General features: G+C 37.1%; 1 protein-coding gene across 4 annotated transcripts in view; it reads right to left on the bottom strand.

Moving 5' to 3' along the window:
• Positions 1 to 23,072, bottom strand: part of SCN7A (sodium voltage-gated channel alpha subunit 7) — an 84,488-nt gene that overhangs the window by 57,842 nt on the left and 3,574 nt on the right. For all 4 annotated transcript variants that reach the window (XM_044934402.2, XM_006065123.4, XM_044934405.2 and 1 more), the window contains exons 2-6: positions 7,582 to 7,820; positions 4,342 to 4,454; positions 3,902 to 3,991; positions 2,746 to 2,874; positions 959 to 1,050 (exon numbers count right to left, since the gene is read on the bottom strand). In XM_044934402.2, the coding sequence (XP_044790337.2) occupies positions 959 to 1,050; positions 2,746 to 2,874; positions 3,902 to 3,991; positions 4,342 to 4,454; positions 7,582 to 7,820 (663 nt within the window). The remainder of the gene's footprint in view (positions 1 to 958; positions 1,051 to 2,745; positions 2,875 to 3,901; positions 3,992 to 4,341; positions 4,455 to 7,581; positions 7,821 to 23,072) is intronic.

Genomic DNA, 23,072 nt, shown 5'->3' with positions numbered 1-23,072 from the left:
CCTATCTTTCCGACCCAGGGACTGAACCTGGGTCTCACACATTGTAGGCAGACGCTTTACTGTCTGAGCCACCAGGGAAGTCATATCCACAAAGTTAGGCATCTATTATCACATTTCCCCAATGTTTTTGCTGTTTTGCCCAGCCTGGACTCCAAGTACAGAGTATGCATTTATCTGGCCTTCTTCATGATGTTCCAGTGGACGAACGTTGCTTGCAGATCTTATTTTTGGTGTTATCACACTACTTCGTGGGTTTATTCATTCAATTATTTGATAAAACCTCTGACTCATAACAGCCAAAAAAACCCACAAAACTCTGAGTGAAGTTTCCTATATTATTGTTTTTATTCATTCTGAACAACAAATCAGAAGGTATTAGTAGGCTTCCCTAAGACACATTCAGTAATGGGATGTGTAAATTACTCCTCTGCATCTTCCATCAATGTGGTCATGGCTGTACATTATTTAATAGAACCTTCTTGAATGTTGTGGCATGTGGAATACGTCCTATCCAAGCACTGAGAGTAAAAGGGTAGTTATTTTATATAACTTTGTTCATTTCAACTGGCTTTTAGATTCAATGAGGAAAAGAAGAGGATGGATTAGATAACTGTCTGGACTGCTAATTCATTCAGAAGTCTAAAGACAATTTTAGTATTTCATATTTAAGACATAAAATTAAAGAAACAAGAAAAAATAAAGAAGTAACTTATTTTGATTGAGTTCTACATTTTGTTATCATAAGCATTGAAATCACTTCAAATAGGTAACAAATGTATTTTTTTCCTTTCCATTCCAGGAGTGACAAATAAATTTGATATTTGATCTTATATTCATTTATTTCAAAGATGAAATGTTGTTTAACAACATTTCTCCAAGCAATGGCAAGGCCGTTCAAACGAATACATGGAAGTACATGAAACAAAATGAAGACAAAGAACTTGATGCTTTTTCTTACCTTGGTTTAAAGGAATAATTTTCAAAATTCTCAAATTTCTCATAATTTTAAATACTGAAATGAAATTTAGAGGTGAATATCTTGAAATATGCCTGTGGAATTAAATTAAAGTCGTTTATAAATCATATTGAGTTTATGTTACTGACATTTGGCTTTTTATAATATTTGAAGCTTGTTTCTAAAACCAGATATGCAAATATTCACTCGCTTTCATTATTTCATTTTGCAAATAGGTTTATTATTGATTGGAAGGCAAAGATTTCTACAGTGCAAGGTAATCAAGTAAACATTAATCTACAAATTATGAGAGTTTATAAAAGCTTGACACTTTAAGTGGTCAAAATTTCATCAAATACTCTATATTATGTTCATATTTTGCAATCTTATTGGCTTGAAAATATAGTTAAAATAAGAAAATACATAGCTTTTGAAAGGAATAAGATTTATTTTAAGTATTTAAACTCCTGGTGCTGATAATGATGGTGATGATGATGGCAGTGGTGATGGTGATGGTTGCAGAAGTCAAAATGTATATTGGTTAAGGACACAGTCTCTGGAGTCAGACTGCTGGTATAGAAATATAGACTCTACTATTTACTAGTTGTGTGATATGAAAAAATTACTTAACCTATTTTGCCTCAGTTTTCTCAAATGTAAAAAGTAAGGATAAGGGTACTTTCTAATTCTGAGGATTTGGGGGAGATTAAATTAGTTAATCAATGTATGCTGCTGCTGCTGCTAAGTCGCATCAGTTGTGTCCGACTCTGTGTGACCCCATAGACGGCAGCCCACCAGGCTCCCCCGTCCCTGGGATTCTCCAGGCAAGAACACTGGAGTGGGTTGCCATTTCCTTCTCCAATTCATGAAAGTGAAAAGTGAAAGTGAAGTCGCTCAGTCGTGTCCGACTCCTAGCGACCCCATGGACTGCAGCCCACCAGGCTCCTCCGTCCATGGGATTTTCCAGGCAAGAGTACTGGAGTGGGGTGCTATTGCCTTCTCCTAATCAATGTATAGTACATAGCAAAGCACCTTCACATACTGAGAGCCCTTAGTTGCATTAGCCAAATTTTGGCTAATAGCAATGGCAAGAAGAGAAATAATACTAGTGACTTCAGAAGTACTGATAATAATTTCAATGATATTAGATACTATTTTTTGACTGCTCACTACATGGAAGAAACTAATCTGTTCATTATAAAGGTTATTTCTTTTTTAAAAAAATTGACACTAACTCTACAAATAGAGTATTACTTTAAATTATGTTTAACAAGAGTTTGATGCCTGTGACAATTTCTTTAGCCATAAAATAGAGTACATTAAACAGAAGGATTGAAAAAAATTAATACACGTGTAAATTATTAGAATTTAATGTATCATTCTAGAAAAATGTGCATGTATATAAAATATCTTATTCTGATAATTAGAATATTTACTGTTCTTAAGCAATATGGATTAACAGAATCAAATATGTTGGAATCCTCTCCTAAGTCTCCAGGATATTTTCTGGTCACTGAACATAATCACCTCAAGCGCAAAAAATTCAACCTCTATTGTTTTTGCTTCAGGTAGAAAACAGAGATTCCCATTCCTTTAATTTTCAATGCATAGTCAGGATTAGTTCAGTTGGAGCTGCCTAAGAGAACTCACTATGTCTATGATTTATGAATCGTTCTGTACTCATAGAATTTTACAGGCAGAAAATTCTGTCAACCTCAATGTTTCTTTATGAAAAGCATTTTCTTAGCAAGCAAATATTATGATGTTTGCAACTTAAAAGGAGTACTCACTCAAATAAAGTTACACTGAAATCAAGCCAGTTCCATGAATCACCAAAGAAATAAAAGGGTCCTGCCCAGATGCCTCTTGCAATGAGTTTTACAAGTATTTCAAATGTATAAATTCCAAGCAAAGTATTCCTACAGAAAAAATTTCACATAATTTTCATATGACTTTTCATATTAAAAATGAAACCAATATTTCATAATTCTGAAATATATGTCTATGATAATTATTTGGCAATCAATCAACCAACCAACTAGACAACTATAGGATAGGGCTTTAGTTAGGGCTTCCTGAGTCTTAAAACATTAACCATGAGATTTGGCTATCAAATTTTTTTTCAACAAATTTTAGCCCAGGGTTATGTTTATATATATTTAAGTAAAGAACAAATACAAAATATCAAATTTATCCCACATTGGGAGTCCAGCAATAAGTAACAAAATGTAGGCAAGTATGAAAGAACTTATTATCTACATATACAAAAATTTTTACAGTGAATCAGTATAATACATATTTACCTTCCAAAGTTAACTAATTTTAAGAATAGAAACCTTGAGGGGTGGCATCAAGAAGGTTTTCTTCTCTAGAAAACCTAATGGGCCTTTCCATTTTTGTATTCTAATGCAAGGTAAGCTACTCACATCCCCAAGGAAAGAGGAGTAGAACAGAAAGGAATAAAAAGATATCTTTCTAAAGAATAGACTGGATAAAAGCTATCTGAGTTTGAAACAAATCTGGTGTGGGACTGCAATAGTAAAGAAAATCTGAAGCACTGAAATATATCAATCATTAGAATAAAAATAAAGCCTCACTTACATGAAGCCACAGACATAAACACATATATAGCTAAAGGCTCAAGCATCTCTATCTTGTGAACCTAACATGCTGGGAAATAGAAGCATTTAAAATCCAATTAAGAGTAATGATGGGAAGAAAAACATTAAAATTGATTAACAACATGTGTATATATTTTATTCAGAAAATTCATCAATTGTGGAATATGTGTAAGTATTATATTATGTACAATGTATATTACATGTAAATTATAAATATTAATTTGTACCATGTCATAATATGTAGTATACAATGTACTATAACAATGTGTTAAATATAAAATATAATCATATATGCGATTATACACAATAAAATTATATAACTTACTGCAATGCTGGCCCCCATTTTGGCAAATCAGTCATGGACATATATATGCAGTCAGTCAGGACGCTAACCAAAATGAATAGTCGGAAGAGGGTAAGTTACAGTCAAGGAACAATAGTAATTAAAAATAATGTTTAAAACACATTTCTATAATCTGTTTATATGTATGTACACACATGAGAGCACATCGTTTCTTAAGTTTCAAAAATGTACTATTTATATTGAAAAGCAATGAGGATTAAGATTTGCTACCACTACTTGTGTGCACTAGAAAATACATTTTAAATGTATTTTCAAATATGGAACACACTCGATTTATAACCAAGATTTCAGTTTGACATAAAATGATATGTTAATTAAAAAGAGAAAAAGACTGCAGCAATATTTGAATAGAATAGTTTCATTTGACGTTAGTACAGTTTAAAACCAACAGAAAAGGATATGGATGTACCAAAATCTTAATGGCTGCTCTTCTGATTGAATTGAAAGGAGACAATGTACACCAGGTAGCATTGAATCTGAATATTGTTCTCTTTTTATTTAATACTATGAAAGTCTATAAGAAGAAAAAATGAAAATCAAGTGAAATTAGAACTGAGAATTATGATCTTATCAATTATGCAACATTTTCCAATGACCATTTCAGTCATGAAGTCTAACATTTATACTTAAATTTTGATATCCATTCACAGATTAAATCAAATGGAAAGGTTTTTAAGCTAGTTTTATTCATATTTAGGCTTATCTACCATACATTTTTTGCCCAGTGTTCTACCTAAGAAAACCATTTGCCACACACCAATCCTTATTTTTCCTGCTGAATTGATGTAATAGAAAGAAATCTATAGCTTGATGGCTCAAGAGTATCCACTTTAGCATACTAAAATTCAATAAATGTAAAATAAGTTAATTTTATTTTGAAGCAAATAAGGTATGAGAATGCAGTAGTAAAAGTGACCCACCCAATTCATGCAAACATTATCTTAGTCATCAGTAATTTTCTATGGTATGTAACCATGCTTGTATGTTATCATTGACATAAATATATTTAACACAAAAATTTATATCATGTAAAACTAATCTGTTGGTATACTGAAGTATTAACTGTCCAAAAAAAGAAAAATCAGAAATGTCTTAAAAAGCACTTATGTGTGTAAAATACAGATACACATAATATATGTGTGTATGTATCTGTATATATAAACACACAGAATTATATACACACACATATATGCACTTTTGTTATACATACATATCCATTTGGAAAATTCATTCATGTGTTGTATGCACAACCATATTATACATTGCTGTTGTTGTTTAGTCCCTAAATCCCATCCAACTCTTTTGCAACCCATGGACTGTAGCCCTGCCAAGCTCCTTTGTCCATGGAATTTCCCAGGCTAGAATACTGGAGTTGGTTGCCATTTCCTTCTCCAAGGGATCTTCCTGACCCAATGCTGAATCCATGCACCATCAGGAAAGCCCTCATATTACACATTGCAAACATTATATGGACTACAATATAATAACATTATATAATGTATAGCATAAAAGGCATATAAGGATATTGGAATCTTTTTAATATATACACTAATACTGTAAAATTTCAACATGCTTCCACCATGCAAAGTATTTGAAAGAGTTGTGATTAACGGAATGATCTCTTTGCCTTCCATCCAGCATGCATGCTAAGTCCCTTCAGTCGTGTCTGACTTTGAAACTCTATGGACTGTAACCCGCCAGGCTCCTCTGTCTTGGGATTCTCCAGGCAAGAATACTGGAGTGGAAGGTTGCCATGCCTTCCTCCTGGGGATCTTCCTTATCCAGGGATCGAACCCACATCTCTTACATCTCCTGCATTGACAGGTGGGGTCTTTACCATTTGTGCCACCTGGGACTGATTCATTTTCTTTTCACCCATTTGGTAAAAGTATTGAATGTACTACAATATCAAAGAATATCAAATTACATTTGTCCACAATGGGGTTAATTCTTACCTTCCCCAAGTTTGACCTTTTTTTATAATTACTTCATTTTTGTCAGAAGCTTTCAAGCTCAGAACCTTGACATTATTCAGTTCAGTTCAGTTCAGTCGCTCAGTCGTGTCCGACTCTTTGCAACCCCATGAATCGCAGCACGCCAGGCCCCCCTGTCCATCACCAACTCCTGGAGTTCACTCAGACTCACGTCCATTGAGTCAGTGATGCCATCCAGCCACCTCATCCTCTGTCGTCCCCTTCTGCTGCCCCCAATCCCTCCCAGCATCAGTCTTTTCCAATGAGTCAACTCTTCGCATGAGGTGGCCAAAGTACTGGAGTTTCAGCTTTAGCATCATTCCTTCCAAAGAAATCCCAGGGCTGATCTCCTTCAGAATGGACTGGTTGGATCTCCTTGCAGTCCAAGGGACTTTCACGAGTCTTCTCCAACACCACAGTTCAAAAGCGTCAATTCTTTGGCGCTCAGCCTTCTTCACAGTCCAACTCTTACATCCATACATGACCACAGGAAAAACCATAGCCTTGACTAGATGGACCTTTTTTGGCAAAGTAATGTCTCTGCTTTTGAATATGCTATCTAGGTTGGTCATAACTTTCCTTCCAAGGAGTAAACATCTTTTAATTTCATGGCTGCAGTCACCATCTGCAGTGATTTTGGAGCCCAAAAAGATAAAGTCTGACACTGTTTCCTCTGTTTCCCCATCTATTTCCAATGAAGTGATTAACCAGTCTTCAAATCCTGCTGTTTCATCTCAAGTGTGTCACCTCAGTCTCCAAGGCACTCTTAGAATCCAGACTTCTTGACTTCAGGCCTGGATTAGTCTCTCTCCTATTTCATCTTTCTGACTCTATCATTACCACGAAATAGTCATGTAGAAGTCTCGAGATTAATCTTATTTAAACATTGCATTGATCACATCAGTACTTTGGCCATCACATTAAAGCCATGTTGTCATCTCCATTCTCTCATCTTATTTCCCACAATTTACAACTACAGGGTTCCAGTTCTATCATCAGCCCATCTCTTCCTTATTTCAGAATTAATCTCTGCTCTTGACTGTTCATAGAAGATTTTTGCCTTGTAAAAACTGAAGCGTTCCCGAAGCTGTAATTCAAGATTATTCCAGCTTTGTCAGTCCGCACAGATCTCTGTCTTTTCTAAGCATAATCATTTTTATTTTCATCATTTTGTGCTTCTTGCTGAATTGTCAAATATTTAGTAATTTTCTCAAATCATTCTGGGAATAAGATAGGATGTGACTGTATGAGTGAATAAAATTTATGAATGAAATATAGTTTGGTTTTATTTCCCTAACTACTGAGTAAGCACATCAAGTTGAACAGTTGAAACTGGTGTACATATAATTGAAATTTTATATTATAGTTATTTTAAAATCAATACCCTTAAGTAGCCAACCATGATGCTCCCATAAAATGAAACATTAAGGTATGCCAGTATAGCTTATTACATACAAAGTACAGTTATCCCAAACAAACTAATCTACCAGGCAAATAATCAGTTTTGACAAAAATCTCAAATATATGTGAAATGTTTTGTCCAGTTTTCTGTAACTTAAAATTACCTCTTCACTTATTTTTCTGTCTTTTTTCATTCTTTCTCAATTACAGTTGTTTGCATGTCTGGAAAATAAAAATATAGCCACAGTAAACTTAATTAATCCTTACCCTTTTATTAGTGTAGTATGGGTCCACATCTTCCAATGGCTCTGACACCATTGCTTGAGGAAGATTTCCATAAACAAATGGAAGCTCTTTTCCGACTTCCAAGTCACAGTTCGGTTTTAAATCTTCTTTGTCTTCCTCACTGGGCTTTTTAGCACTATGCTGTTCCATAACTTCAAGAGACTCTCTGGTGAAAGGGACCAGGCTTTTAGGTTCTGGGGAAGCCATTTTCAATTTTGCCCCTGCAAGAAAAGTATTTTCTTCATTTCTATATAAGATTTGGATATAATGAAGAAAAAAATTAAAGTACAAAAGGCTAGGATATGAATGAAAGAGAATGGCAAACAATGCACTCCATGAAAATTCCTGCACTTAAGAGAAATCTGAGTTATCAATCTTGGTTTTATTTCCCTTAATATTAGGATTTCCCTGGTGGCTCAGACAGTAAAGCATCTTGCTTACAATGTGGGAGACCTGGGTTCGATCCCTGGGTCGGGAAGATCCTCTGGAGAAGGAAATGGCAGCCCACTCCAGTACTCTTGCCTGGAAAATCCCATGGACAGAGGAGCGTGGTGGGCTACAGCCCACAGGGTCGCAAAGAGTTGGACACGACTGAGTTAAACTTGGTTTTGTTTCCCTTAATATTAGACTTAATTTGTAGTTTCATCAATAACTCATTCTATTTCATTTACTCATCCATTGAATCCTCTTTCATCTGCTGAAATCTGCCTTTCAGTTTCTCCCCTGTAATGAAAAAGTTCTAAAGTGGCTACAGACTGTTGGAAGACCAAACCCAATCATTTCACTCTCAGCTGTATTTAGTCATTGACTAGACTTTCCTTCTCTAAACTTAATTTTCATTGGCTCTGTGATCCACTCTTCTGTATCTCTTCCTACAGCTCTGATCACTTCCTTTGACTTAGTTTTTCCCCCAAAATTTCAACTTTGATATCCTTTAAAGTTTTGCTTTTCCCTCTTTTACCTCATCTTTTTGGTAAATACATAGGCAAACACAGAGTTTAACTACTATAAATAGGTATTCACCAAGTACATTTCCCAAAACACTCCCTTCCCTCAGTCATCTATGTGTCAAAATCCACCAATGACAGCAATTTAACAAGTAAAAACAAAATTTGTTGCTTTTTCCCAGGACTAAAACCACTCTTTAACCTAACAATCATTGTAAAATTACATATAAACTCATTACTTTGAAAATTACTCATAAAATGTTTTTTCTTTGTCACTAATTCCTTAGAAAAAAATAATTTTCTTACAATAGTTTTCCACCAGTTATTTAAATATTATCCATTGTTCATACACCTACATCAAGGAAGCCATCTCTGTAATTCTATCTCTGGATGGCTCCAGTAGTCTTTACAGGTTTTTCTCAATTCTAGTCTTTATCTATTTCAAGTTATTCTACAGGCCACTTGAATTAGTCTTCATTAAATATAATTTCATGTATCAATTCTCCATTTATGAAACTTATTATTTCCTTTTACATAGAAATATGTTCTTTTGCTGATTTTTTCCAGCCCAATTTCTGTCAAAACCAACCCTTCAAGTGACTCTACTCAGTGACAACTGACTATTCTTTATACATTCTCTTTAACCCTCACTGCAATTCTACTATTGCAAGCAGTGATCAGAAATTTTGTACTTGATATTGCAGCATTTTCTGTATATATATATTTTGTCTCTTATAGTGCCAACCTTATGTAAATTTATCCTATTGATATGGTATGTCATAAGACAGAAATCACATACATATGTAACATACACACAGATACACTAATCCAGAATTTTCCTCTGTTGTGTAAAATTGAGTTTTTTAATAGTTGAATCCATTACTTGCTATTAGTGGAAAGTAAGGGAAAAAAATAACTTGGTTAACAATAATGGAGTATAAATCATTGTGAGAATCAAACTAGTACCAGCTTTAAATAAGTGGCTTGTAAGAGATATTTTAACTACACAAATGATAATCTCCAGACATCCAAGGAGAGGACACATAGTCCATTTCTTAATTCTAAAATGTAAAAATGCAAAATAATCACTGGGACAACTCCTTATACCTTTCACGACATCACAGTTTTCTTGGCTTTTCTTTTAATTCCTACTGCATTAGGTATCTAAATAATGACTTTCTATGCTCACTTCTAAGAATGTATATAAAACAAAATGCCACCCCTGCTTCAACTTTATTTGATTTTTCAATTTAAACTCCCACCTATAAATTCTATTTCCAAAAATGTAAATAAAAAGATACTCAGTCTATCCAATGGATTTATTTTCCCTTGGTTCAGTCATTTGTGACCACAGAGAGGGACATTTTCATAATAGCAATGTCTGCTTATGCCCAAGACTCTCAAAGAATATTGCAAGGATGGGGTGTTAAGCAATTTTAAAGAGAGAAATATGGAATAGAAATATTAACATATATCAACTTGGAACCCTCTTTGTAAATTAGTGAAAACTAATAATTGCACATCAAAAAATTTACCTATTTTTCAAATAACTTGCTTCAATCATGCACAAAATACTTATTAAAGGACCATTAATAATTGTTTATACACACCATATGCACATATAAACACGATTCTCAAAATCCTTCAAGCTAGGCTCGAACAGTACATGAACCAAGAAGTTCCAGATGTACAAGCTAGATTTAGAAAAGGCAGAGGAACAAGAGATCAAATTGCTAACATGCACTGGATCATAGAAAAACTAAGGGAATTCCAGAAAAACATCTACTTCTGCTTCACTGATTACATCAAAGCCTTTCACTGTGTGAATTACAACAAACTAGAAAATTGTTAAAGACATGGGAATACCAGACCACCTTACCTGCCTTCTGAGAAACCTGTATTCAGGTCAAGAAGCAACAGTGAGAACCAGACATGGAAAGAAGAGAGTGAAAAAGCTGGTTTAAAACTCAACATTCAAAAAACAAAGATCAGAGCATCTGGTCCCATCACTTCATGGCAAATAGGGAAAAAATGAAAATAGTGACAGACTTTATTTTCTTGGGCTCTAAAATCACTGCAGACGGTGACTGTAGCCATGAAATTAAAAGACATTTGCTCCTTGGAAGAAAAGCTATGATAAACCGAGACAGTGTATTAAAAGGCAGAGACATCACCTTGCCAACAAAGGTCCATATAGTCAAAGCTATGGTTTTTCCAGTAGTCATGTATGGATGTGAGAGTTGGACCATAAAGAAGGCTGACTGTCAAAGAACTGATGCTTTCAAACTGTGGTGTTGAAGAAGACTTGTGAGAGTCCCTTGAAGAGCAAGGAGATCAAACCAGTTAATCCTAATGGAAACCAACTCTGAATATTCACTGGCAGGACTGATGGTGAAGCTGAAGCTTCAATACTTTGGCCACCTGATGCAAAGAGCCAACTCATTGGAAAAGACTCTGATGCTGGGAAAGATTAAGGGCAGGAGGAGAAAAGGGTGACAGAGTCGGGTAAGATGGTTGGATGTCATCACTAACTCAAAGGTCATGAGTTTGAGCAAACTCCAGGAGATACTGAAGGACAGGGAAGCCTGGCATGCTTTCATTCATGGGGTGGCAGAGCCAGGCACGCATGAATGAATGAACAGCAATAACATAGTAATACCTCACATATCAAATTTGTTGAGGGGAGTCAAAATGCTTTGAATAAGTACAATTTATGAAGACACACTACAAACAACTTAAGTTTTCTCTTACTTACACATAGAATCTTCCTTTAAAAAATTTAATAAGCTTTCAAAATTGTACTCCTTACATGGAGTCCCTTGAACTGTTCCTTAATGGCTCATGGTTATAGGCTGATATAAACAAACTTAGGAATTAGACGTACATTGAAATCCTAAATTCTGTTACTAATTCTGTTCTGTTCTTAGAGGTTTCAGTTAAATTACTTAAATTCTTGAAACTGTCAGTCATAAAATTGGGATCCTATTCATGTTAAGTAAGGATAAAATCAAATAATGTGAATGAAATGCCTAATACAGTGATTGGCACATAATAGGTCAAAGTAAATAAAAAATTTTAACTGTGATATAATGTTATATCTTAGAATTATTGGTCAAATTTATTAGAATAATAGTATAGTGGCAATATGCATCAGGTTTTGAAATTTGAACCAAAACATCCTGTCTGCACAAATGCAGTCAGTATATATTTTCAGCAGAGAAAACTGCCAAGGGGATTTACTTAACAGTAATTGCAATATAAATCAATGCTGATTTTGTCTACCAAGAAAGTTAATATAACCTTTATTTATACTGAAGGAAAATGGAGGATGCAGTTACTCTCTTTTCTGCTGTATTCCATGACCACACCCAAAAGGCATGCATGTAAACTGGAAGGTCTTCAAATGGGATCAGAATGTTGACAAAATTCAAATCATTCCATCTATAGAAGAGTTATTCATTGACTGTGACCTTATAGTCTTAGAACTTTCCAATCCTAGAATCTTTGAGTTGAATTTTCACAGAGTATCATATGACCTAAAAGTTTGGGCTAAATATTAGATAAACTAAACCTATGCAGCATTGAATGAACAAAATCAAAACATTTTACAAATATCATTTCATATTAAGTAAAAATGTTTCTTTTGTATTTTTAGGGATACACTCTAACTACTAAGAAACATTATTAAGTTTATGTATATAAAAACTATTGTCCTTAAAAGTAGATACAAAGGGATGTCATAAACTTATTGCAAAGATGCCAGCATTAATGAAAATATTTTTGCCACAAGGCTTCCCTTGTGGCTCAGATAGTAAAGAATCTGACTCCAATGCAGGAGACCCAGGTTTGATGCCTGGGTGGAGAAGATCCCCTCAAGAAGGGAAAGGCTACCCACTCCAGTATTCTTGCCTGGGAAATCCCATGGACAAAGGAGCCTGGCAGGCTATAGTCCATGGGGTTGGCAAAACTAATACAATTATGTCAAGTTTAAAAATAAAAAAAAAATAAAAAAAAAAAAGAGTCAGACATGACTGAGCGACTAACATACACACACACATTCTATATGTATAGTCCAAATATAGTCTTCTTTTTCTTTCTGTTATCCCTTCACAGCACAACAATCTTTGATTCCTCAGTCTGCCACCTACTAGCTATGAGACTTTAATGGTAAACTTCGGAATCCCTCCTGTATCTCACAGGGTCGTCAACATGAAACCAGACTATATATATGAGCCTGCTCCACAGTACTGACTGCCACTGTTAATTCTCTCTCCCTATCCTGTCAGTGATACCAAAAGACTTCTTTAGTCATGATTTTGATGTTGAATGAGACTACATGGTTGTTGACGAGATGAATAAATAGATAGTGGACACTGGCTTCTATAGTATGACAAAGAAATGCAAGCACTTAATCAAATGAAACTGGCTTGCATATAACTTTTAGACAGCTGAGTGCAGACTGTAAATTATTAATCATTAAATCATAATTCAGTAAAAGCATTTCTGTGGGGAATTTATGAAGTATGATCCAGGCACTGTGTTTTCTGGTGAGTGATCTTAATATAGCACAAATGCCTGGAAAATATAGAAAGATTAATAGTTAATCTGTCCATTAGATTGCTTTTCTAAAAAATTGAATTGCTAAAGTAAGATTTTGGCAAGAATTGTATCAAAGTCAACTCAAGTTTGGACTGTAACAAGTATAATTCAAAACATGCCACGTTTATTACCTGATGATTTAAAGTGGCACAGCTAGAAATATTTCTACATATGAGGACAATAGAAATATTTCTACATGTGAGGACTGACTGAAAGGCAGCTGTTAGGGCAGATCAAACATCTGATGAAAACAGCTACTGTATTCCCGTGAGTATATAAACTCTAGCTGCCAAAAACTGGTTCAGCCTTCACTCCACTTGCTGCATAACTAATTTATATTCTTGGATTTTTCCTGTGTTGGAATATCTTTACTCCGGTACAGCTAACATTTTCTTTAATACAACTTTTTCTTGCCCCTGAGATTATTTCACCCTTTCCTGACTTAAATGATTTGATTTTTGGCTCTTGTCTTTATACTCTCTACAGTTGTGTTCTGCCCAGGGTTTAGCCAATTTTGGTTAATTCTCCTCATTGTGTGTGCCAACCCCTTCACAGATCACTGCCTTGTCATGGTGAAGGGGCTTGTATAACTCAATGAAGCTATAAGCCATGCTGTGTAGGGCCACTCAAAATGGACAGGTCATAGCAGAGAATTCTGACTAAATGTGATCCCCTGGAGGAGGGAATGGCTACATGAAGCAGCACAAAGGCTAACTGAATTCTTCCAAGATAATGCACTAGTCATAGCAAACACCCTTTTTCAACAACACAAGAGATGACTTTACACATGGACGTCAAAAAATGGTCAATACCAAAATCAAATTGATTACATTCTTTGTAGCCAAAGATTGAGAAGCTGTATACAGTCAGCAAAAACAAGAGTAGGAGCTAACTGTGGCTCAGATCATCAGCTTCTCATAGCAAAATTCAGGCTTAAGCTAAAGAAAGCCAGGAAAACCACTAGGCCAGCCAGGTATGACTTAAATCAAATCCCCTATGAATATGCAGTGGAGGTGATGAATAGATCCAAAGGATTAGATCTAGTAGACAGTGTGCCTGAAGAACTATGGACTGAGGTCCATAATACTGCACAGGAGGCAGTGAACAAACTATCCCAAAGAAAAAGAAAAGCATGACGACAAAGTGGTTGTCGGAGGAGGCTTTACAAATAGCTGGAAAAAAGAAGAGAAGTGAAAACCAAGGGAGAAAGTGAAAGGTACATACAACTAAATGCAGAGTTCCAAAGACTAGCAAGGAGAGACAAGAAGGCCTTCTTCAATGAACAGTTCATAAAACAGAAGAAAAGAACAGAAGGGGAAAGACTAGACATCTGTTTGGGAAAATCAGAAGTATCAAGGGAACACTTTGCCCAAAGATGGGCACAATAAGGACAGAAACAGCAGAGACCTAGTAGACAGTGAAGAGATCAAGAAGACATGGAAAGAATACATGCCTTTCCTCTGTACAAAAAAGATCTTAGTGAACCAGATTACTAAGATGGTGTGGTCAGTCACCCAGAGCCAGACATTCTGGAGTGTGAAGTCAACTGGGCCTTAGAAAGCACTGCTATTAATAAAGCTAGTGGATGTGATGGAATTCCAGGAGAGCTATTCAAAACCCTAAAGGATGATGTCATCAAAGTGTTGCATTCAGTATGCCAGCAAATCTGGAAGACCCACCAGTGGTCACAGGAGTGGAAAAGGTCAACTCTCATCCCAATTCCCAAGAAGAGTAGTATCAAAGAATGTGCTAATTATCCAACAACTGCACTCATCTCCCATGTGGGTAAGGTCATGTTTAAAATCTTTCATGCTAGGCTTTAGCATATGCAAACGAAGAACTTCCAGATGTCCAACCTGGGTTTAGAAAAGGCAGAGGAACCAGAGATCAAATTGCCAACGTTTGCTGGATCATAGAGAAAGCAAGGGAATTTCAGAAAAACACCTGTCTCTGTTTCAATGACTACACAAAAGGCTGTGGATCATAAGAAACTGTGGAAAGCTCTTACGAGTTGGGAATACCACACCATCTTACCTGTCTCCTGAGAAACCTGTATGCAGGTTACAAAGCAGTAGTTAGAATCCTGTATAGAGCAACTGATTGGTTCAAGATTGAGAAAGGAGTACGACAGGGCTGTCTGCTGTCATGCTGTTTATTTAACCTATATGCTGAGCACATCATGAGAAGTGCTGGGCTGGATGAGTTACAAGCTGGAATCAAGATAGGCGGGAGAAACCTCAACAGCCTCAGGTGTGTGGATGATACCACTCTAATGGCAGAAAGTAAAGAACTAAAGAGTCTCTTGATGAGGGTGAAGAAGGACAGTGAAAGAATGGCTTAAAACTAAATATTAAAAAACCTAAGATCATGGCATCCAGCCCCATTACTTCATGCAAAGAGAAAGGGAAAAGGTGGAAATAGTGACAGATTTCCTATTCTTGGGCTCTAAAATCACTGTGGATGGTGACTGGAGCCATGAAATCAGAAGACAACTGCTTCTTGGCAGGAATGCAATGACAAACCTAGACAGTGTGTTGAAAGGCAGAGACATTACTCTGCCAACAAGTGTCCATACAGTCAAGGTTATGGTTTTCCCAGTGGTCATGTGTGCTTGTGAGAGCTGGACCATAAAGAAGGCAGAGTGCCAAAGAGTTGATGCCTTTGAATTGTGGTGCTGGAGAAGACTCCTGAAAGTCCCCTGGACAACAAAGAGATCAAACCGGTCAAGCTCAAGGGAAATCAACCCTGAATACTTGTTGGAAAGACTGATGCTGAAGTTGAAGATCTAGTATTTTGGTCATCTGATGTGAACAGCTGATTCACTGGAAAAATCCCTGATGCTGGGAAAGATTGAGGGCAGAAGGAGAAGAGGGCGTCAGAGGATGAGATGGCTGGATGGCATCACTGATGCAATGGACATGAACTTGGGCAAACTTTGGGGGATGGTGAGAGGGAGGCCTGGTGTGCTGCAGTCTATGGTGTCACAAAGAGCTGGACATGATTGGGAGACTGAACAACAAAAACATGTGTGCCTAACTTAGCCTTGACCTACTTCAGGTCCCAGTTCTGGGCTTTTTGGTGGCTTCAGATTTCCTGATTGCTCAACTCTATCCTCCCTTAGTTTCTTTGTCCTAACCCATCTCAGACCCCTTGTTAACACATTATTGGAATATGTTATCTTGCAGAAGACTTCCCTGGTGACTCAGATGGTAAAGAATCTGCTTGCAGCATGGGAGATCTGGGTTTGATCCCTGGGTTGGGAAGATATGGCAACCCACTCCGGTATTCTTGCCTGAAGAATCTTCACGGACAGAGAAGCCTGGCTACAGTCCATGCAGTTGCAAAGAGTTGGACACGACTGAGCGACTAAGCACAGCACATGTTGTAGAAAGTGGTTGCAAGCACTCTCAAAAATATATCTCTCAAGTCTCTCAAAAATGTATCTACAGTCATATATGTTTATAATTCTATATTTTAGCTTTTTGGTTTCAGCTATGTTTTTAAAAAGTGAGCTCTAATATACAATGGAGTATTACTCAGCCATTAAAAAGAATACATTTGAATCAGTTCTAATGAGGTGGATGAAACTGGAGCCTATTATACAGAGTGAAGTAAGCCAGAAAGAAAAACACCAATACAGTATACTAACGCATATATATGGAATTTAGAAAGATGGTAACAATAACCCTGTATATGAGACAGCAAAAGAGACACTGATGTATAGAACAGTCTTTTGGACTCTGTGGGAGAGGGAGAGGGTGGGATGATTTGGGAGAATGGCATTGAAATACGTATAATATCATATATGGAACGAGTTGCCAGTCCAGGTTCGATGCACGATACTGGATGCTTGGGGCTGGTGCACTGGGACGACCCAGAGGGATGGTATGGGGAGGGTTCAGGATGGGGAACACATGTATACCTGTGGCAGATTCATTTTGATGTTTGGCAAAACCAATACAATATTGTAAAGTTTAAAAAAAAAAAAGTGAGCTCTAATGTTCCTTTAAAGATTGTTACTGCAGTTTGACATATCATATAGGGCAATAAGTTTAACCATGGTGTTTGCTTTTGATATTCATATATTTATCAGTCATTTGTGGAACATGTATTTATTAGGCGCCAAGCACTGAGCTAGGTATCAGTGCTGTAAATATTAATAAATTATAGTTACTGAATTTAAGGGCAGTGGGAGACAGACTTGTAAACAAATAAGAATCAAGTTATCTTGGTTATCTCTGAAAAATATTATTTCAAAGCAAAAGAGATGCAAATTAAAATCATCTCCAACACTAGTGGGTCTGGATTCTACAGACAGTTCATCAAATTTTCCAACAATGAGAATTAATATCTCGTTTCTTGAAGAAAGAAGCACAGTCAAGGACCTTAAACTTCAGAATGACACAGTCAATACACACAATAGGAAATCCTGGCCAGCGTCAGTTAACAGTCTATCTGCATCTGATTGCAAATTGTCTAAGAACAATGAACAGGAAGCTTAGTGGCAGCTGAAATACCAAGAAGGGATGCAGATCACTGGGTGTAGGATCCCAATGAGGGTCTCCAGGCTTAACAAAAAATACTATTCTGACAGTGATAAAGGCAACAGAAAGCCCAACTGCCAGGAACATAGAAGGTTAAGCTAATTCTACCCTAAATAGTCTTACTTGATTCTTCTAAGAAAACAACTGCTTTGGTTCCCTACCAGGGAGTCTAGGAAAGTGGTCTAACTCAATATTCTAAAGCACTCAATGTTCCCAATTTTTCTAGGTATTCTCAAAATTTCCACTGCTTTGTGAAAGTGGCCTCTGGGATTTCTGAATTACCCCTTGTTACACTGAAAAAATGAGCACATTGTAATGGAACTGGAATCTTCCTAGAATTGTACTTCTCACGAACCCAAAGATCTATTAGATCATTAACCAAAAATTCCTGGCCAGTAGCCATATTAGGAGTTAACAATACAAAATAAAAAATAGTACTCTTTGCCACTTCCCAAAGGAATTCAAAGGGGCTCTGTCATGCAACTAGATTCTATAAGCTGTCTTCAGTCCTAATGTCCTTGATGCATCTTGTTCCCCTGACATATAAGATATGATCTCAATATTTGTTTTAAAAATACAGAACTGGAACTATACCTCGGCGCTCTTGGGACCATTCACAACCAGTTGACCTCCTTAAGCATCCTCTCAATCTGAAATGAAACTGTGGATTTTTTTTTTTTTTGGCCCTTCATTTATGCTCAGCTTCTGACCAGTGGAACTAAGCTCATAGATCCACAAACGGTGCCCTAAATCTGCAAATCAGATGGAAGCGCTCTGGACCAGTTGTCATCTAAGGCGAACCATAAACCTCCAGCATCTACTCTGGCTCTAGGTTAGCTTGAGATGGGCACAAAACTTTCAATAATGTGGTCCTGGGTGGTTGACTAGATGTGAGAGTGTCAAACATGCAGTTTATGAATCCTGAGGCCTCTGAGAAGAAGGGGAGAGGATGGTGGCCTTGGATTAACATCCCGATACTGAGTTGTAGGGAAAGAATACCTTCTTGTTGCACCTGATTTGAATCATATCAGCTCTTGACTGGATATTAGTGCTAATATTGAAAATGTAGGAGTCAGCAGCCCAACCCAGACAGACAATTTCAGAGTATCTTGGGCTAGGGCCCCTTGGGATGAACCTGATGCAGCCTGCTAGAGAGAAAGATTCCTTGGCTGATAGCCATACTTCATCCAACCACCCTCATAAAGCAAGCAGAGACATCATTACATGTTGTTTTATGTTCTCTGATATCCCAAGTACGAGAGACAAACGAGGCTTATACCAGAATTTCTGAGGCAAATACTTGCTTTAGAAAATCACTTCTCCAAAGGATCACATGCTTTTCACCTCTCTGGACCCCTTATCTCCCTCAGCTCTAGAATTTTCCTGATTCTATGGGTGCCTTGACCTTACCAGATGTTGCCATTCTACTACATATGTCCTGGTGCAAAACAGGTCTAAAGTTTGAAATAAAATATGCAACCGGAACATCTACCTTATCCTGTTGCTCCCAGTTCCCCCCAAGATAATAAATCTAACTTTTGCCTTCCACCCTTTCCTTTTGTTTCTGACCCACTCAGTTTCATAGTTCAGTAGCATGACCAGGAATCACAGGGTTCTAGGGATAATTTGAGTGTATTTTTGTTGCTGAGAACTAATTATTTATGTCATTCACTGTCCTTTTCAAAGGAAAGCATCTGAGTTAGATGATGAATGACACAGTCACTCAACCAGTCATCTCATGCTCGGCCTCTCTGTAGTTTATTTCCCAGGGAGGAGGCTGTGTGGATAAGCAGCATTCTCAATCAGCAACTGCAGCTGCATCATCTTAGAGATCATGAAGGCCAGGGAAGAAAGGGGCTACCAGAAGTCAGTGTTTTCTTCTCTCCCTCCATATCCTGTTATGCATTGCTTCCCTGTCCCTCAGTTCGATTCCCAGAGTACAGCCTACCAGTAATGCAGTCAAGCTGGGAAGACAGATATTGCACATGTAGGAGGTGACTGTCCAGAGCACTCACAGCCTCTTCACTTCCATTTTTCCCACCTGAGGGAATTAAAACTACTGCATCTAAGTAATCAACCCATATGCTTTCTGGTAAGGTAGACTTGATCCTAGGCATGAGAAACAGATGCTAGAGTAGCTTTGCCAAAGAGAATTATGAAATGTTTTACTCTGTAAGGGATAATATATATATATATAAATTCTCTTAATACATTTACCAAAAGATTTAGAGTAACCTACAAAGGTGTAGACCTGTACAGCAAGATAATGCAAACTAAAAACAATGAAGCAAAAATTAGCACCATAGATCCATAGAGAAGTGATAACAGCAAATGTCAATTTCACTCTGACAGGAAATAGGAAATAAAGGGTAAAAAGACTTCTCACATGTTTTCCAAGCTATTTTGAGACAATTATGCTATTAGACATGGATAATGCAGCAAGCCTCTTGCACCAATTACATTCAGATAATTGCACAAAAACATAATGATAATAGTAACAAGGCTGTGAACATTTGGGGACTAGAATGTACTGCATACATAAGTGAGGGAGACAGAGTTAATGTAATGATTAACTGGAATCTCTGTATTGTTGAGAATATAGGAACCACACCTGCTTTAATGAAGTGAAGAATTTAGATCATATTTCTATTCATTGGAGCCTTTTGATTGTACTTCATAGATGTATTATGGCTTATATTTCATCTTTCCCAGTTTCTGTAATGACTCACAGCTAAATTCTCTGATGCAAAGCCCTTTCACCAAAAGTTCTCAATTGTATTTTCTTCCCCAGGGTTTAGAACTCAAATGATATTAGATGCATTGCTTTTTTCTCATGAAGGATACAAAAATATTTTAATTGTCTTTAAGGAAGCGTCAGGAAAGATGAGTCACGGTATTTTGAAAGATATGGTAAGATTAAAACACTCAATAATTTTAGCAGTAAAACTCTAGAGACATACTTGAGATTCTTCCCAATGGATGCCATCTTTGGCAGGCTAGGATACAGAAGTAATGGGCCCTCTCACAGTTCAGTTGAGAGTGTAAACAAGTGCATTTTTTTCTGAAAGGCTGCTTGACAATACTCCCTAAAATAATGCTGAATGAACTCTTTCACCCAGCAGTTAAACTGCCCTATGAATATGTTGCTGAAGTTTAAGTTCATATGGAAAGATTCACCAAATAAATTATTTAGTGAAAAACATAGTGTTGAGAACAGCTTGCATTGCATTCAAAGAACATCTTTGACTAAAATGTTTTATGAGGATTAGGTACACAGTGGCATATATGCTTGCACATGCATGATGTTTTCCCTTTAAAAGGAAGAAACTGCTTATGTCTATGGAGAGGGACTGAAAAGGTGTCAAAGAGCTCTGTTGCTTTCTTGTTAGTATTTCTATACTCATGCGTGCTTGCTCAGTCACTCAGTCATGTCTGACTCTTTGTGACCCCACCAACTGTAACCCACCAGGCTCTCCTCTGTCCATGGGATTCTCCAGGCAAGAATACTGGAGTGGGTTGCCATTTCCTACTCCAGGGGATCTTCCTGACCCAGGGATTGAACCCGTGTCTCTTTCGTCTCCTGCATTAGTAGGCAGATTCTTTACCACTGTGCCACCTGAAAAGTACTACTTGACCATAATTTACCATGTACATGCATTATTAAAATCCAGAAATGTAAAGTTTACACACTGAAGGCTTAGGAATAAAGGAGATTGACCAGAATAATGCCAATCCACCTGGAATTTTATAGCTGTCTGTTCCCTGTGACTTCAGCCTATTTCTTTTTCTGCTTTGGGATCATATTTTTCACTTCAGTTGCTTACTTCCTGTTTAGCTTTGATTATCTGACTCCTACACTTGAACCTAGATTCTGCCTGCAGCTGTGGTCATCCTGATTTGGCTTCAATACATACACTTAATTCTGGACTCAACTCCCTCACTGTGAAAATTTCAGCCAACACATTCCTAGAATATGTTATTCTGCAGAAGAAAGTAATAAATAAGTAATTTTCTCAAAAATATAAGTATGTATTGCCATTTTGCTTTGATTTTATTTCTTAAGAATTTTTCATTCTGGGTACTTTTCTGAATTTAAAACTTAGGAAAGAAGTCTTGGAAATAAATAAGTACCAGCAAAAATCCAAAGGAATATGTTCCATCTTTCCCCCAAATTAAAAGTTCTTCTTTGAGAACTGAAGTGAAAGGTGAAAGGGTTAGGTGCTCGGTCATATCCAACTCTTTGCAACCCATGGGCTTTAACCCACCTGGCAAGAATACTGGAGTGGAGTCATTCCCTTCTCCAGGGGAATCTACCCAACCTAGGGATCAAACTCAGGTCTCCTGCATTGCAGGTGGATTCTTTACCGTCTGAGCCACCTGAACTCTACTCAGATCTAATAGACTCGAATTCTAGTGATGGTTCACTAATATAACCAGGAGATCAGGTCTTTGGAAAAGTCATCTTTCCAGAGAGAAGCAGTTCAGGAATTCAGATACCACACATTCACAGTGTTACGATTTATACTGAGGAGAAGAAATTCGAACAAGAGTGTTTTATGAGAGAGTCTTAGCACCCAGTCTCTTTTCACATCCACTTAAAAGAACAGGCCTAAGGAAAGGTCAAGGCATGCTTTGATAGGATGCAGGAGAGTAAGTGTCTGTGGGAGATGAACTCTCACCAGGGTTAAGAGTTAGAACTGGCAGTGGAGGCAGAGAAGAGTTCCAGGAACATGAAGGAAAGTTGCCTGGGTTTTAAGTAGGCCCCCTTGAGCTTCTCTATGGAAACCTCATGGTTCACTAGCAGGGTCCCTTGTTTCCTTGTTTCTATGGATATGATAATAATTTATAGCTGTGCCTGTCCAGGCCACCAAAACAAGCACACTGGGGAAAAGCCAGAATCTTTCCAGAACTAGCTATTTTTATGACCCTAGTCAATCAGACCCTTGATCAGAAGAAATGGCCAGAGGCCACCTAAAGAGCTAAGATCTCAAGAGGGAGGAAAGTATTCTTGCTCCTATGAAAATAATACAAAGGAGAGCTTGCTTTGTATGTAACTTCTAGACTCATTAGCAATCCTGAGACCCTCTGGCCTATGGTTTCAGGCTCCACCGAATCTGTGCAACACAAATTAAAAACATTCCAGAACTCTCATAGTCCCTGGAACCTTAGAGGCTTCTTAGAATTGGCTCTTTACCTCTGCTCCTGGTCACTCTGAAACCGTAGGTCTGCTTTTACGGGATCTACTTATACCACCCTGAAACTACTCTAGCTTTTCAAATGTAGAACCAAATACACAAGCACTAATTCCTTCTCAAATTGGAAAGCAACTAGAAAAGAGCCATAAAACAGACTAGGGTGAGACCAGATATGGACCAGAGCCAAA

Source organism: Bubalus bubalis, chromosome 2 (genome assembly GCF_019923935.1).
Source record: "Bubalus bubalis isolate 160015118507 breed Murrah chromosome 2, NDDB_SH_1, whole genome shotgun sequence".
Classification (NCBI taxonomy): Eukaryota; Metazoa; Chordata; class Mammalia; order Artiodactyla; family Bovidae; genus Bubalus; species Bubalus bubalis.
Note: the sequence above shows the minus strand (reverse complement) of the source record. Positions and strands in the feature narration are given on the sequence as shown.